This window comes from Capricornis sumatraensis, chromosome 9 (assembly GCF_032405125.1).
Source record: "Capricornis sumatraensis isolate serow.1 chromosome 9, serow.2, whole genome shotgun sequence".
Taxonomy (NCBI): Eukaryota; Metazoa; Chordata; class Mammalia; order Artiodactyla; family Bovidae; genus Capricornis; species Capricornis sumatraensis.
Window position 1 is genome coordinate 49,027,338 of NC_091077.1, and position 18,503 is coordinate 49,045,840.

Below are 18,503 nucleotides of genomic sequence, written 5' to 3' on the forward strand. Positions count from 1 at the left end.
TCACTATACTTGCTTCATAACATTTCCATTCCATTAACCATCTTGTTTTCTTCATGGATTTCAAAGTAAACAGTAGATATCCATATACTCTTCCATAATTATTTCTAGTTTTTGCTCCTTTTGATTAAAAAAAAACTAAGGTCTTAAATACACTTCTGCTGAGTTTTAACCCGTGTGGTTTTGCCTTTTTAGTTAAAATTAAAATTTCTCTCCTTTGTAAAACTTGTTAGGACCCTCCTCCCATACCTTCAAAACCTAACAGAGATACAGGGACATAGTACAATATTTGCTTACAAATACCTCTGAAAATAATCTCTTTTAAATGTATTTCTGATGATTATAAAGAAAAGGTAGCTGTATTCTAGGCTCTCTATTTAAAGTGGTGAGATCCCTAACCACTAACATACTGGACAATCAAAAACAGAGATAGCACCTGGTTTGGTTTAACAATTAACAAAAGCCTACCCTTGATTTTATTTTCTTTATGTTTTAACATCCATCCTCAGAGCTAATGGATCAGATAAGAATTAATTCAAATAAGATAACTGCCCCATAATTTCATTAGCGCATTTGAGTAAAAATAATCACTCACTCTTATATGAACCAAATAAAAATGAATAAGTTGCTCAGAAAAGAGCAGTAATCTCATTATTGCCTTGGGTAATTTCAGTTACAAATAACATTATCAGGAAAATAATGTGTATGGGTAAAATTACCTTCCCATTTATCACCATCAGAAACATTCTTCAGATCTAAAAGTGGAATTTGGACACATGCTGCTTCCCCTTGAACACCAACACTTTGACTTCCTGGCACTTCTGATTCAGTGTTGGCATTCAAATCACATATCTTGCTACTAGAACCCTGTATTTTAAAATAAAGAATACATTTCACAAACAAGAAGCTTTCCACGCCCTATTTAAAAACAACCAGCTTATGTTCTTATATGGTCCTCATTAGTTTACTGCGCCTACTTAGGCAACTGTCCCAGTCCCACCATTCAAGACAAAGTCTGGATCCCAAACTGAGAAAATTGTTTTCATAACCAAGTTTCTTGCGATCAAAAGTGGCAAATTAGAAAACAAAAGCAAAAACAAACCAAAAACCAAAAGTGGCAAACAAGTGGCTGCTTGATTGTAAAACAACTGGTAGGAGTATTTGCATTTAAATCTCCTTTAAACCTATTAAACCCAAGAGTCAAAGGCTAGATACAATAACTGGTAGATTAAACCTAGTCAAACTTTAAAGAACCATAAAGAAAAGTAATTCTTACCAGAATCAAGTGTGACAATTTATCACTGTCAAGTGACAAATATTCATTCCTAAAAATCAAGTAAAGTTATTAGTCTTTTAAGAATAAATTGGTTACTATCACTACATATTTCCTATCTAGATTCCTCTCTTTCTCATAGAGTTAGCATTTACAGTGTGAGAAAAGAAAATGACAACTGCACATATGCCCATTCTTTGGAGCCCTATATCTGAAAAACACACTACTGAAAATATCCAGAGAATCAGTTCATGTTCAGAAAAATTATGTACATTCACCACTCCCTTACACATCTACTCCCCAAAACGAAAAAGGAAAAATATAATTCACAATAATTAAACGAAAAACGAAAAAGGAAAAATATAATTCACAATAATTAAAAAACAAAAGAAATGAATATATAATGAAAAAGGTTTTATAAAATAAGTAATAGTTTTAACCAATTGACTTCATTCTTCCATATTCTGGAACGTCTTTTTCCATTTAAAGATTTTTTTAAAGGTTTTATAAAATAAGTAATAGTTTTAACCAATTGACTTCATTCTTCCATATTCTGGAACATCTTTTTCCATTTAAAGATTTTTTTAAAGGTAAAGCTATGTCCTAAATTTTAAATCTGATGGTATTCTATTACAATCAAAACAAAGTTACTACTTCTAAACCTCTCCTTCTTCAAAACATAATGGTAATAACATAAAAAGGAAATTTTATAAAATTTCAATTCATTTATTTCCCTATAAAAACTAATCCCTATCTAGAACAAGTGTTAAAGCAAGCTGTCACAAATCATCTCTACCTACTTGACCTCAACAGAATATCTAGTATCACAGTAAGTTATCAATATGCTGACTGTAGGAATGTCCTCCTCCCCAAAGACACTGTGGCAATGCAATCTACAGTGATACTCATAGGTGCTGCTCCTCCCTTGCCATAAAAGTGTGCACAGGTCTTGATCTAAACGTGGCAAGTCAGCTCCTCATATATATATAATTACCTTTTCTGCTGAACATGGAAAACAAACTAAATTCCCTGGCAAGCAAAGGCCCTCTTTTGCTTAGAGTGGGAACAAATGGGGGAATGAGTTAAATTCTAGCCTAACAGATCTAAATTTGAGAAACATGAGGGTTAAACAAACAAAATGTAATCTACCTAACCAAGAAAATCTTTTGGTCTAAAAAGCAGCTTGCTAATCTATACGTAAGTTGAAGAGGAAAGAGCTTTCTCAAAAAAGCTTGAGTCCTCACTAGATGGATCCTTATTGTTCTATCAAATCCAGATGTCATCATTTTGGGGATGCCTGTTAATGCTGTTAATCTTTTATCTTCAGCCCATAGCTCCAATATTCCCTGGGCTGGAAGAGGATCATTCCTGCCTCCTGAAAGGAAGCACAAGGAGCTGCTGTAAGCAGGAAATCTGTGGACCTTCAGTGTAGGGGGATGCTCCAGAGACATGGCTCCAAAGAATTTACCTGCCCTAAGAGAACAGGTTTTCTACTCACAATTAAGAGACATAACAACATTAATGCAAGTTTACCCTTGCCAACAGGCTACCACCAAATCAGTAACGTTGTATGGGATTTCTCAGTATTTACAGTCTAGTCTGCAACTTCATTACTGATGTGTTTTCAGAAGATCAAACCGTCATTCTTAAGAAAATTATCCACATTTTTTAGCAATGTCTTAACAAATCATAAAAAGAGTAACGACATCCAAAACTTTAAAACATTCTAGAAAGCTTCTGTTCAAAGGGACTCTATCAAGCATCTATGGGGACTACACATAGTTCAAAGACTTATTGCCTAGGGAATGCCCCCTTCCATTACTGCAAGCCAAGGACATAAACAAGCACTAACTGCGTAGGACTGTACTAGGACACACAGAGGAACTGGAATAGGAGCAAAAACATCCCTATATGTTTGTTCAGGCAAATATGTTACAATCTTTCAGTTAGTTGTCCACAGTTTCAAGACACAGAGTATCAATAAACTCCCCAAGTAAAGTCGCTCAGTCCTGTCTGACTCTTTGCGACCCCATGGACTGTAGCCTACCAGATTCCACCATCCATGGGATTTTCCAGGCAAGAATGGAACCCACTGGAGTGGGTTGCCATTTCCTTCTCCAGGAGATCTTCCTGACCCAAGGACTAAACCCGAGTCTCCCACATGGTAGGCATTGTAGGCAGACGCTGTACCATCTGAGCCACCAGGGAAGATCCAATAAACTCCCAAACTGTTCTACAAATGAAGTGAAAAGTTTGAAGTGTTTCCAAGAAGGCAGTGTTCTAATTTCTGAATGTTTTCCAATTTATAACACCAGTCTTAACCTGTATCTACTCTGAATATTTATGGACATTTAATATGCCTTATGCTGCTGCTGCTGCTAAGGAGCTCAGTCATATCTGAATCTTTGTGACCCCATGGACTGTAGCCCACCAGGCTCCTCTGTCCACGGGATTTCCCAGGAAAGAATACTGGAGTGGGTTGCCATCTCCTTCTCCAGGGGATCTTCCCAACCCAGGGGTCCAAAGAGTATCCTGCTTTGGCAGGTGGATTCTTTACCACTGAGCCATCTGGGAAGCTCCAATATGCTTTATACTTATCATCAAAATAAGATGTTTGGTTTTGTTTGCTCACCTAAAATATATGTTGTAACAGAAAGCTTCATCTAAAAAATTCACCCCAGAATCTGTAAAGAACTCCAGTTTTCAAAATGAATAGTTAATTAGCAACAACAAGAAAAAATGCTTACCTCTCAAGACAGTCATCTTCACCATCACCATGGTCACTGCACGGCTCTAACAATATACCTACACACTGACAAAAAGAACACCACTTATTAATGGAGTTTCCATCCCCTTAAAGTTGAGATATCTAAATTAGGATATTAGATTATAAGTTAGTCAAATGCCCCTCTTTTAACTACTACTGATAATAGTCTGTAGGTGTTAACGTCCCTTTTTAGAGAGTAATTTGCCTTCCTCAAAACTTGAGTTGTGTGTATGGGGGTGCGTGTGTATAAAATGAGGAGCCGGTATTTCTTGCTACCCTACTGGGCAGTAGCTACTGCTACTACTATCACATTCTTTCTCCTTCCTTAGAATTTTCTCCTCTAAAAACGATGGTCTGCTACTTCTCTTTCTCATCAGCAATGAACATCCAAGTTGGTTAACTTCCTAGCAGGTAACAGAGGAGTCACATAGTTCACCAGATCCCTTTATGACATACATTTGAAATAACAACTCTGAAACTCAAAAGCACATGAGAATGCTCCCTAATTTTCCAATGGGCTTTGAGATACCATTCCATGCCTACTCCTCCTTAAAATAAATACCGATCAAGTCTAGTACAAATGTCCTGTGCATTATTACTTCAAACTATGTAAACCTTTTAGTGTTTTTGATGATCACCTCAGAAATCAACAAGATTTGTTTTTCCTAGATTCTTAAAGAAACTACTACTTGTGCAGTTTTGTTTAATGTGAAAGACAGTCTGCAAAAAGTTATTAAAATACTCTCTCTTTTTGAACTACGTATCTCTGTGAAGCTAACTAGCCTCATGCGCTTGAAACAAAAGAATCTATAGCAACAGAAGGAATGCAGAAGCACATATGAGAATCCAGCTGACTTCTAAGTCAGAAAGTAGCAAGATCTTTAAGTATGTATAACAATGCCATGCCTCAAAATAACTTCTTTTAAAAATAGCTGCTTTTTATTAAGAAAAAAAAGCAATCTTATTTATGTTACCTTGAGTGAGTTTATTATGTTAAGTGAATAAATATTATTTTTTCCACATTATTTAAGCCTTTATTATTTAAGCCTTGAGATGACCTCAGGTGTTGACATCTGTGCTCAAAAAGGTGAATAAATATTTTAATTGTTTGATTTTAATTTCTAATATACTAAATACTAATAGACATACCTAGGTACACAAAGTTTTTTGGGACTCTCAATAATTTTCTAGAGTATAAAGAGGTCCTTGGGACCCAAAGTGTATAGAACCACTGATCTATAAATCAGACTTCAACAACCTCCATGCTCTGGAATATAGCTTTACATTCTTAAATATGAGGGTTTCGGGAACCATGAAAAACCATAATACAGATTCAATATTTAAAACAAGCCTTTTTGCTTTACTCCACCAAATTCAAGTCCCAGTTCTTTCCTTCTGATGAAAAACAAGACAAATAACAATCACTTATGTGCCTACCTTATGGTTGTTGTCAGAGAATCAAAAGAAAGAGCTTATAGGAAAAACTATAAAGCTCTATTATAAAGCATACTATTACATGATCAACCCTAACTTAACCTATAATTCTTTTTACTATGAAATAACTGAAATAAAATATGACCACTGATGTAACTAATATTCACATATCCTCCACCCAGATTTAGGCAACATAATTCTTAAATAGTGAAAAGTATTAAACAAGATCTCAATTAGGGATAATATAAAAAAATGCAGTGACAGCAGCAAAAGCTGACAGCCCAGCAGTGGAGAAGACAGATGAAATTCAGAGTCGAGTGCAGAACTGTGCTCTACACAGTATCTCAGGACAAAGAAAAATAAAAGTTATTAGTCATGTTAGGATACAGCCAGACTTCATTTAACATAGAGGGAATATGCAATACTTTCCTTAGAAACTAAAATATACTTCATCACTTAGAAAAATTTTACTTTCTCAGAATTCATTCCAGATAAAATATTCAATCCTTTATACACAAGAAGAAAAAAGCTCTTTTTTCTAAAATATCAGATGACAAAGCAGCCTGTGCTGTCTTCCCTCCCTTCTCCATAAACATCAGAGTCCTCATAAAGGACATCTAAGGCATGCTGGTCTCAATTCAGGAAAGCTAGAGCCCTTTGGTGCAAAAAGGTGGTGGCAATGGCAGCAACAGTGGGAGCAGCAGCTACAGCACCATCATATTGCCAAGGTGTCAGGGGCAGTCAGGACTTAGTGACAGGAACTAATTAAAGACCAGGAAATTCCTTGGTCTCCATCCATTCCTTGGCCATCCACAACAGATACTTCCACACAGCTTACTCGCTCATCCTTCCATCTCCACTGGCCTAGTTTTGCTCAAGTATGGCAGCTACTTCTTTTAGATAAGCTAACTATCCCTGCTTTATTCTATATATTTCATCTGCTTAGAAAGAAAACTTACTAAAGCATTTTCAACCACCAGATGGCAGAAATAAAGCTACAGAACTTTAGAATCTAAAGATTTGGATTATCCAGAAAAACTTAAAACTATAGTCTCCAACTTGATTTTATAGTTGAACAGATATAAAAACACATTGGAGCAAAATTCTGCTGTGCGTTAAGCAGAAAAAAACTTCTTGATTAACAACAACTTTCCATTTAAATGAGCTGCCAACTCATTATATTTTTCTGTCAGTTAAATTAAATGTGAAAGGTATGTGCTCAGTCATGTCCAGTTTTTTGCAACCTCGTGGACTGTAACCCACCAGGCTCTTCTGCCCATAGAATTTCCCAGGCAAGAGTACTGGAGTGGGTCGCCATTTCCTCCTCCAGGGGATCTTCCTAACTCAGAGATCAAACGTGTGTCTCTTATGTCTCCTGCATTGACAGGCAGATTCTTTACCACTGTGCCACCTGGGAAGCCCCATCAGTTAGGTTATGGAGACTTAAAAAAATGTTTTAATTGAGGTAGTTTATATACAATATTATATAAGTTTCATATATACATCATAATGATTCACAATTTGTAAAGGTTATATAAAAATATATTAAATATTCTTCAATCTAGCCCAATTTCTTTCACTGAATGAATGTGGTCAAAACTGATAAGGTCTCCACAGCAGATGAACCATCAACAAAATGAAAAAATAACCTACAGAATGGCAGAAAATACTTGCAAAATCATGTATTTGGATAAGGAGTTAATCTCCAAAATATATAAAGAACTCATAAAACTCAACAGCAAAACACAAATAATACAATTTCAAAATGGGCAGAACATTTAAATAGACATTTTCCCAAAAACAAAGTACAGATGGCCAACAAGTACATGAAAAGGTGCTCAACATCACTAACCATCAGGAAAATGCAAATCAAACCCACAGTAAGGTACTACCTCACACCCATTAGAATGGCTATCATCAAAAAGACAACACAAAGTAAGTGCTGGTGAGGATGTAGATAAAAAGGAAGCCTCGTGTTTAGGAGATGGAAATGTAAATAGGTACAGCCGCTAAGGAAAATGGTATGGAGGCCCCTCAAAGAATCAAAAATAGAACTGCCATGTTTACTACAATTCCATTTCTGGATATTTATGTGAAGGAAAGAAAAATGCTGCCTCAGAAAGATAAGTGTGCCCCCATGTTTACTGCAGGATTATTTACAATAGTCAAGATACAGAAACAACCTAAGTGTCCCTCAACAGATAAACAGCTGAATAATTTTCTACTGTGTGGGTGTGTATACATATAACATACACACACACACACACACACACACACACACATACACACACACAATGGAATATTATTCAGCCATTAAAAAAAAAAAACCAGCATCCTGCCACTTGCAATAACATGGACAGACCTTGAAGGCATTATGACTAAGTGAAATAAGCTAGACAAAGACAAATACCATATGATATCACTTTTATGTGGAATTTTAAGATAAAGCCAAACATCTATATAGAAAACATATTTGGTGTTTGCCAGAGGTAAGGGTTGGTAGTGGGGAAAATGGATGAAGGTAGTCAAAAGGTATAAATTTTCCAGTTATAAAATAAATAAGATACAGAACTATAATATAGATCATCATAACTATAGTCAATAATACTATATTGTAATCCTGAAAGCTGCGGAGAGTAGATCTTAAAAGACTCATCACAAGAAAAAAAAATTTACCTGTGTGGTAACAAATACTAATAACTAGACTTGTGATCATTTCACAATATATACATGTACTGAATGTTATGCACTTGAAACTAATGTAATATGTCAACTATACCTCAATTTTTTTAATTTTAAAAGAGAGACTGATTTAAAAAACAACACATTATTGAATGGTTGTTGCCTGTCAGAGGTATTGAATATTTCTGTTTAAAAAAAGAAAGTGGAGTCTCATAACAATTCAAGTCAAATTGATAGCTATTTCTTCCCCTTGGTTGTCTGCTAGAGCTTCCCAAATACTTCTGGCCTTCACTTCTGAAAGGAGGTACTTAAATTCCAGCAATTTCTCAGGGTTCAGAAGACATAAATAATTGCAAATTCGGTAGGGTGCCAGCCATGAAGGTCTGCTAATCCGGAAATGAACTGATTTTATGAGAAATCTGGGCTTCCCCAGTGGCTCACCAATAAAGAATTTGCCTATACTGTGAGAGCCACAGGAGATGTGGATTCAATCCCTGGGTCAGGAACATCCTCTGCATGGAGACCCACTCCAGTATTCCTGCCTGGAGAATCCCATGGACAGAGAAGCCTGGTAGGCTACAGTCCATAGGGTCTCAAAGAGTCAGACATGGCTGAAGCATCTTGGCACAGCACAATGTAAGAAATTTACTGATAACATCAGATATTTTGATATGAACTCAAATCAGGCTACTGATTCCACCCTCAAACAATATAAATTACTATACAACTTGTTATAACTAAAAACTTAACAGATCAATCTCATCATATCAATACAAAAATCCTTAAGATTTTCTACAGAATTCATTGGTACATTTTAAAAAAATAGTAATTTGCAAAAGACCTGATATTTTATATCTGATAAGAGACTTACTCAAAATAATAACGAACTTTTAAAACTCAGAAAACAACTCGATCAAAAAATGAAAAAGAGACCTGAATTCAGCCAAGATATTCAGATGGTAAAATAAGCATACGAAAAGAAGCTGAACACTATGTCATGAGGAACTGTAAACTGTATCAACGAGATAACACTAGACACCCTATTAGCCATGGCCAAAATCCTAAACACTGGCAAGGAAGTAGAGCAACAGAAACTCTCATTCATGATGAAAGAAAGAGAAACAGCCAAATTTATGCAATCATTTAGTTTATAATAAAATTTATGCAAGCATTTAGCTTATAATAAAGGTGTAGAATTTTTTTTAAAAAAAAAACCTTGCCATGTAGCTTGTTAAGCATGTTAAGATGCTTATAAAATGTTTATGTTTATCAGGGCTTCCCTGGTGGTCCAGTGGTCCCTGGTGGTCCAGATTCAATCCCTGCTCCAAGAAGAGGCTACATGCTTCAAAGCAACTGAGCCCATGAGCCCAGACTCTAGAGTCTGAGAGCCACAACTACTGAGCCCACACATGGCAACTACTGGAGCCTGTGCGCCCTAGGATCCATGCACTGAGAAGCCGACACACCACAACTGGAGAGCAGTCCCCGCTTGCCGTAACTAGAGAAAAGCCTGCACAGCAACAAAGACCCAGTACAGCCAAAAATAAACAAATCAATGAGTCTTTAAAAAAATGTTTTAAGATGTTTAATCAAGATGTAAAGATATTCAAGATTGCCAGGAAAAATATCAACAACCTCAGATACAGAGATACCACTTTAATGGCAGAATGTAAAGAGGATTAAAGAGTCTCTTGATGAAGGTGAGAGGTGAAAAAGATGGCTTAAAACTCAACATTGAAAAAGCAAAGATCACGGCATTCAGTCCCATTGCTTCATGGCAAATAGATGGAGGAAAAGTAGAAATGGTGACAGATTTCATTTTCTTCAGGTTCAAAATCACTGCAGATGATGACTGCAGCCACAAAATTAAAAGACACTTGCTCCTTTGAAGGAAAGGTATGACAAACCTAGACAGCATATTTAAAAGCAGAGATATCACTTTGCTAATAAAGGTCCATGTAGACAAAGCTATGATTTTTCCAGTAGTCACATACAGATGTGAGAAGTGGATGATAAAGAAGGCTGAGCGCTGAAGAATTGATACTTTTGAATTGTGGTGTTAGAAAAGACTCTCAACAGTCTCCTTGTGGACTGCAAGGAGATTCAACCAGTCCATCCTAAAGGAAATCAACCCTGAATATTCATTGGAAGGACTGATGCTGAAGGTGAAGCTCCAATACTTTGGCCACCTGATATGAAAAGCCAACTCATCTAAAAAGACCCTGACGCTGGGAAAAGATTGAGGGCAAGAAGAGACCGGGACAACAGAGGATGAAATGATTGAATGACATCACTGACTCAATGGACGTGAGTCTGAACAAACTCAGGGAGACAGTGAAGGACAGGAAGCCTGGTGTGCTGCAGTCCATAGGGTTGTAAAGAGTTGGACACGACTTAGTGACTGAACAACAACAAAGATATTCAACCTTAAGCAGAGCTTCTAGGTACAGGAATCTAAAGTTAAGAGAAAGATCTGGACTAGAGTACAAACTTGGGAGCCTTTAGCTGAGAGATAGTATTTAAAACCATTAGACTAAATGAGATTACCAATGGAGTAAATGAAAATTAGTGACTTGAGAAAACTGGGCCCTGGGCCATACTAAATTTGAGAACACAAAAAGCAATCAGCAAAGGGATACAACAGTCAGTCAAGGAGGAATAAAAACAACAGAGGAGTGAGATATTCTGAAAGCTAAGTGAAGAAAGTGTATCAGTGGAGCAAAGAGACAAGAACAGAATCAATAACCATGAACAGATGAAAAGAGATTAACCTAATATGCCAATGAAAGAAAGTTGAGAATATTAGTTACATATGAGTCCAATAAAACTAAGTCCAGGAGCAGCTTAAATTCTGTGAAATGTTTCCCACTTCATAAAATAGGTTTGTACTTTTACTTCTTTGGATATTTATAACAATCCTCTAGAATGGGTATTACCTCCCACTTATATAAAGGAAAAAAAAAAAAAAACTCAGAAAAGTTAGGCAACTAGTCAAAGTTATACTGCTATTAAGAGGCAAAGCCTAAACACAAATCTTTGACTCCTTAATATATGTATGTTAGCATATGATTTAGAATGAAAACATCCTGAAGAAAATTTCCTCATCCATTAAGTATCTTATTTTAAAAAGTGTTAACAAAACTTTGAAACATGTCTTAGAAAAATGCTTTGTACACTCACTGAGATTATTTTTTAAATGTTGTTACTAAAAATTGTTGACAGTGAAAATAATTTACTTCTTAAATGATGTTCATGGGTTTTCCATAATTATGAAAAGATTCCATGTTCTTCAGAAAATATCTGGGACATACACGGCTTTTAAAAAGAAAAAAATTCAACCATAAAATCACCAACCACCTCAGATGACACTGTAATTTGTTTCCTTCCAGAGAAGTATTTAAAAATAAAGTATTCTGCATCTACTTCTCTATTCAATGATGGTTCCTGATCTCCACTGAAAGAATGTATGTTCTTGGGACTTGGAATCAAGACAAACACATGTATCAGCAAAAACAGTGAACTATGGCTTCTGGTATCAAAGGAACACATGAAGCAATCAGAATTGTAATGTAGTGCATACATGGGTCCCCACCCCCTGGGCCACTGTCTATTAGGATCCTGGCCTGTGAGGATCACCTCACAGCAGAGGTGAGAGGCAGGCAGGCAAGCGAGCAGTGCTTCATCTGCCACTGCTCTCATTACCACCTGAACCAGCACCCCCCCACCAAATCCATGGAAAAACTGTCTTCCATGAAACTAGTCCCTAGTGCCAAAAAGGTGGCGGACTGTTGATCTAGTACACTTAACACAGAGATTTTTAAGTGTCTACATTTCTTACCTGGTTATTTTCTTCATCCTCAAATACAAAATCTTGCTGCATAACTTCATTGTCTAAATTAGTGCTAGCCACAGGTTCTGAACAGTCTCTGTTATGTTCACTGGCATTAATAATACCATCAGCAATATCAACCCTAGTAATGAAGATTAAAAAGTCACATCAGGCCACATGTTGAATATGTAATGCCTTTAAAATAAATAAATAAAAGTAACAATCTGACACTTTTCCTTGTGGTAGAAAATGTATCTTTTTCATAAAGATCCAGTTTATTTAGCATGTCAAGTTAGATTATAAAGAGTTCAAAGTTTATTTCTCTCCCTCCATGGGATGTTATAAGGAACTACCTTATTTATTATCCTCCATGGGATGTTATAAGGAACTACCTTATTTATTATCCACTTTGAATATTTTCACAAGCAAATGAATGGCTTTAAAAATAATTTATGTGCCAAAACAGTGATCTCCCTTACAAATGCACATGCTAAATCATAATAATGACCTGTTTGCAGATTAAAACCCAAGTCTAGCACTGGGCAACAGTGCTCAACATCTTTTCAAGTACAACAAGAATAGTTTCCTACTGCAGACTTTTCATCTTACATAATTTAGATTTATGTAAAACACTGCAGGTTGTTTATAAAGATGACACCCCAACCAGACAACATGAGAATTCTACCATGAGAATATGAGTTATTTCTATAATAATATCTGAGCACAGACACAGGTTTTCAGGATCTCTAGCTAAGCCAAAAGGGCAAACTCCAAGAAATGTGCTTTTATTATATCCTTTGAAACATTTTTCTACTATTTCTACCATTTAGATACTGCTTCTTTCCTTCATATTCAACTCAAATACTTCCTCTACAGATCCACCTATATAGTTCAAATAATGCCTTCAAAGCATACAAATCAGGACCATCACATCACTGCACGGGCTGGTGGTAATGCCATCCGTGCAGATTATATGGCATACCTGTGGTTGTACAATCCGGTATTCCATAAACGTAGTCGCAGCATTGGTATTTATATCTATTAATTTCTCAGTTTCATTCCATATGTGATAGCTAGTCTGGTGTATTTGACACATGTGGCCTTTTAAAAATCTAATTCTTAACACAAAAACAAAATTCTACCTTGTCATCACTTTTTTTTTTTTTTGCCTTCCTATGAATTCTCCAAATTTGGGTACGTCTTTCTTAAGATCATGATCTATGCTGCCCTATAGATCTGTCCCCAAAACAAAAACTGACCAATGCAAACTATAAAAATCATCTGTGGACTCAGAAGAAAGCACCTCTAGGGCTGAGGTAACAGGAAAGGATATGAAGCCTTCGTCACGTAAAGATAACAAGTCAGATGAAGAGTGGAGTAACATCACACACCACACAGTACATGGGGTACTTTTAACTTGCACAAATCCAATTATTAACAGCTTATCTAAAACAACAGAGTGTAGGGAAGGCAAAGCCTGGAGACAGGATAACAAGTTAAATAGCAAAGAATGATTCCATTCACCAAGTCATTCAATGACCATGTGCACTAGGAATGATGTCCATCTGCTGTTCCAGTACCTACCTATCTAGAAAACTACATGCCATGGTGTGACCATCTGGAGAACAGAATATAGGTCTACTCTTTTTAAAGTTATTTTTCACATAACATAGATCCTAAAATTATGTCTGCTACTTCATCTGGTGTTCAGACTTTGCTGGACTCAATGTCTACTATCTTAACAGAATACTTCTGAGATTTTTAATGTGAAAAAGTTTATACAATTTATAAGCAAGTATATACAAAGTCACTTTTCACACTGACTTTCAGAGATGGTCAAGTAAGATCAGACACTATCATTGAAGAAAAAAGTGTTTTTTAAAAGGTGAAACAATTTTATAATTCAATAAAAAATAGTCAAATGTTTTAAAAGATTCTTACTGGTTATTAGATCCTTCCCCATCACAATTAACACTTCCTGCTTCATTATTACACACGAGACTTTGCTGCTGTAAGTTCTTAAGATCATGATCTATGCTGCTCTGCAGATCAAAAAGGTGCTGTTCCACAGCTGCTCTAATTGTTCTTTCTAAAATGCTATAAAACAGAACACATTTTAGTGAGAAGCAGTCACCCTAACTAGATTATTTGGTCATATAAACACAAACTTTAAAATGTACAACCAGTTAAAAAAAATATACAGTGGTATTCAAATGAATAGGCTAGAGTGGAAAAAGAAATACAGAAAAGGAATACATGATAATTGCTTAAATTTTAAAGTGAAATTTGCCCAAATAGACATTACACAAATCAATCATGTCAATATTACCACTGACGCAGGAATGATCACTTGTCCCAGTAATTCATTCCTCCCTACGACATATAAAGCCATTTAAAAAGACTTCTCAGGGAATTCCCCAGTGGTCCAGTGGTTAGGACTCTGCATTTCCACTGCAGGGGGCACAGGTTCAATCCCTGGTTGGAGAACTAAGATTCCACATGCCATACACCATAGCCAACATAAATAAAGCAGCCATTTGGGGGGAAGCGGGTGGGGCACGGAACCTTTGCTAAAAAAAAGCTCTATTGGCGTTGTTCAGTCATTTCAGAAGATTAAAAAAAATCATCTGAAAAAAGTTCATCTTTGTATATCAGTGCAATGCATTCCTTCTTTATTTCTTCTGACTAAAGTACATAAAATACTAACCAGTTTCACTACATTATGTACAATCTCTCCTCTAAAGTATTTACAATAAATACATGCTTTTAATTTCTATAGCTTATTAATATTTGTAAAAGCTTTTTTAGCTGTTTTCTATAAGTATACTACTTACTCTGCAGAGGCTGGTAAGATGCTGATGGGTGATGTATGGGCACTGTAATCAAAGAAAAAAATTAGCTGTAAAATTTTCAATGCTAAATGAATACAAAATGTGGTAAAAAAAAAAAACTCCACATTTACACTACCTTGATACACCCAGGAAAGCGTGCACTAAGTTTTATTTTTCTAATTTTCCAAAGAAACTCTTTTTCACAGAAGACCCTTAAAATACTTATTGTCTGTGTGTGTTGGTTCATCTGTGTTGGGGGGCGGTGGGGGAGGGAGGAGAGGGGCATGCAACTACTTCATCTGGTGCTTACCTGGAAGAACACTAACCAATTCTAAGCCTGAAGGGAAAAAAAAACTGACTTCTGGGCCAAACAAAAGTATCCACCTAGGACAGTGTGGAGGCCTCAATGCTGGCCTGTGCTCCATGCCAAAAGTAATAGTACAAACTACTGCTCAGAGGATATTCTCAAGCTACAAAATGAAAAGGCAAATTAGAAAAAAAAATTCAGGCCACATCATTCACTGTGCTGGTAAGAGATCTTCCTTAGCAAATTTTATACCACAGTATCTACTGATACCTATAAAAACATAGATAATAGACTCATTTTTACCACAGCTATCAAACATACAACTTAAAACTCACAATGATATATATATATACTACTAAAATACTGAAAATTAAAGTGTAGGTAAGGATGTGAAGCAAATAGAACATTCACATAATGCTGATGGGAATGTAAAATGTTCCATCCACCCTGGAAGCCAGTTGGGCAGCTTTCTTATAAAACCTACTATGTACACAATAACCCAACCTACGGGACTCAGTAAAAGCAGTGCTAAGGGGAAGGTTCATAGCAATACAAGCTTACCTCAAGAAACAAGAGAAAAGTCAAATAAATAACCTAACTCTACACCTAAAGCAACTAGACAAGGAAGAAATGAAGAACCCCATGGTTAGTAGAAGGAAAGAAATCATAAAAATTAGGGCAGGAATAAATGAAAAAGAAACAAAGGAGACCATAGTAAAAATCAACAAAGCTCAAAGCCGGTTCTTTGAAAAGATAAATAAACAAACCATTAGCCAGACTCATCAAGAAAAAAAGGAAGAAGAATCAAATCAACAAAATTAGAATGAAAATGGAGAAATCACAACAGACAACACAGAAATACAAAGGATCATAAGAGACTAGTATCAGCAACTATATGCCAATAAAATGGACAACCTGGAAGAAATGGACAATTCTTAGAAAAGTATAACTTTGCAAAACTGAACCAGGAAGAAATAGAAAATCTTAACAAACCCATCACAAGCACAGAAATCAAAACTGTAATCAGGAATCTTCCAGCAAACAAAAGCCCAAGACCAGAGAGCTTCACAGCTGCATTCTACCAAAAACTTAAAGAAGAGCTAACACCTATCATACTCAAACTCTTCCAGAAAATTGCAGAGGAAGGTAAACTTCCAAACTCATTCTATGAGGCCACCATCAACCTAATACCAACACCAGACAAAGATGCTACAAAAAAAGAAAACTACAAGCCAATATCACTGATGAACATAGATGCAAAAATCCTTAACAAAATTCTAGCAAACAGAATCCAACAACATATTAAAAAGATCATACATCATGACCAAGTGGGCTTTACCCCAGGGATGCAAGAATTCTTTAATATCTGCAAACTGATCAATGTGATACACCACATTAACAAACTGAAAGATAAAAACTGTATCATTATCTCAACAGATGCAGAGAAAGCCTTTGACAAAATTCAACATCCATTTATGATAAAAACCCTCCAGAAAGCAGGAATAGAAGGAACATACCTCAACATAATAGAAGCCATATATGATAAACCCACAGCAAACATTATCCTCAAAGGTGAAAAACTGAAAGCATTTCCCCTAAAGTCAGGAACAAGACAAGGGTGCCCAATCTCACCACTACTACTCAACATAGTTTTGGAAGTTTTAGCCACAGAAATCAGAGAAGAAAAAGAAATAAAAGGAATATAGATTGGAAAAGAAGAACTAAAACTCTCACTGTTTGCAGATGACATGATCCTTTACATAGAAAACCCTAAAGATTCCACCGGAAAATTACTAGAGCTAATCAATGAATATAGTAAAGTTGCAGGATATAAAATTAACACACAGAAATCCCTTGCATTCCTATAGACTAACAATGAGAAAACAGAAAGAGAAATTAAGGAAACAATTCCATTCACCATTGCAATGAAAAGAATAAAATATTTAGGAATAAACCTACCTAAACAAAAGACCTATATATAGAAAACTATAAAACACTGATGAAAGAAATCAAAAAGGACACAAATAAATGGAGAAATATACCATGTTCATGGATCAGAAGAATCAATATAGTAAAAATGAGTGTACTACCCAAAGCAATCTATAGATTCAATGCAATCCCTATCAAGCTACCAATGGTATTTTTCACAGAACTAGACAAATAATTTCACAATTTGTATGGAAATACAAAAAACCTCGAATAGCCAAAGCAATCTTGAGAAAGAAGAATGGAACTGGAGGAATCAACCTGCCTATTCTATACATATATAGTTTATGTACATACTATACTATGCCTATACAACCAAACTATACTACAAAGCTACAGTAATCAAGACAGTATGGTACTGGCACAAAGACAGAAATACAGATCAATGGAACAAAACAGAAAGCCCAGAGATAAATCCACGCACCTACAGACACCTTATCTTTGACAAAAGAGGCAAGAATATACAATGGGGAAAAGACAATCTCTTTAACAAGTGGTGCTGGGAAAACTGGTCAACCACTTGTAAAAGAATAAAACTAGAACTCTTTCTTACACCATACACAAAAATAAACTTAAAATGGATTAAAGATCAAAATGTAAGACCAAAAACTATAAAACTCCCAGAGGAAAACATAAGCAAAACACTCTCTGACATAAATCACAGCAGGATCCTCTATGACCCACCTCCCAGAGTAATAGAAATAAAAGCAAAAATAAACAAATGGGATCTAATTAAACTTAAAAGCTTTTGCACAACAAAGGAAACTATAAGCAAGGTGAAAAGACAGCCTTCTGAATGGGAGAAAATAATAGCAAAGGAAGCAACGGACAAAGAATTAATCTCAAAAACATACAAGCAGCTCATGCAGCTCAATTCCAGAAAAATAAATGATCCAATCAAAAAATGGGCCAAAGAACTAAATAGACATTTCTCCAAAGAAGACATACACATGGCTAACAAACACATGAAAAGATGCTCAACATCACTCGTTATCAGAGAAATGCAAATCAAAACCACAATGAGGTACCATTTCACGCCAGTCAGAATGGCTGCGATCCAAAAGTCTACAAGCAATAAATGCCGGAGAGGGTGTGGAGAAAAGGGAACCCTCTTACACTGTTGGTGGGAATGCAAACTAGTATAGCCACTATGGAGAACAGTGTGGAGACTCCTTAAAAACTGGAAATAGAACTGCCTTATGACCCAGCAATCACACTGCTGGGCATACACACTGAGGAAACCAGAGTTGAAAGAGACACGTGTACCCCAATGTTCATCGCAGTGCTGTTTAAAATAGCCAGGACATGGAAGCAACCTAGATGTCCATCAGCAGATGAATGGATAAGAAAGCTGTGCTACATATACACAATGGAGTATTACTCAGCCATTAAAAAGA

At 36.0% G+C, this 18,503-nt stretch overlaps 1 protein-coding gene and 1 non-coding gene across 2 annotated transcripts in view; one reads left to right on the forward strand and one right to left on the reverse strand.

The window, feature by feature from the left end:
- Positions 1-18,503, reverse strand: part of FAM13B (family with sequence similarity 13 member B) — a 67,342-nt gene that overhangs the window by 17,408 nt on the left and 31,431 nt on the right. Inside the window, exons 7-12 of the mRNA XM_068980519.1 lie at positions 14,817-14,858; positions 13,924-14,079; positions 11,992-12,124; positions 4,018-4,082; positions 1,274-1,322; positions 717-864 (exon numbers count right to left, since the gene is read on the reverse strand). Of these exons, the coding sequence (XP_068836620.1) occupies positions 717-864; positions 1,274-1,322; positions 4,018-4,082; positions 11,992-12,124; positions 13,924-14,079; positions 14,817-14,858 (593 nt within the window). The remainder of the gene's footprint in view (positions 1-716; positions 865-1,273; positions 1,323-4,017; positions 4,083-11,991; positions 12,125-13,923; positions 14,080-14,816; positions 14,859-18,503) is intronic.
- On the forward strand, positions 14,397-14,469 carry TRNAG-UCC (transfer RNA glycine (anticodon UCC)). The gene has a single exon. It is a non-coding gene; the product is annotated as a tRNA-Gly (tRNA).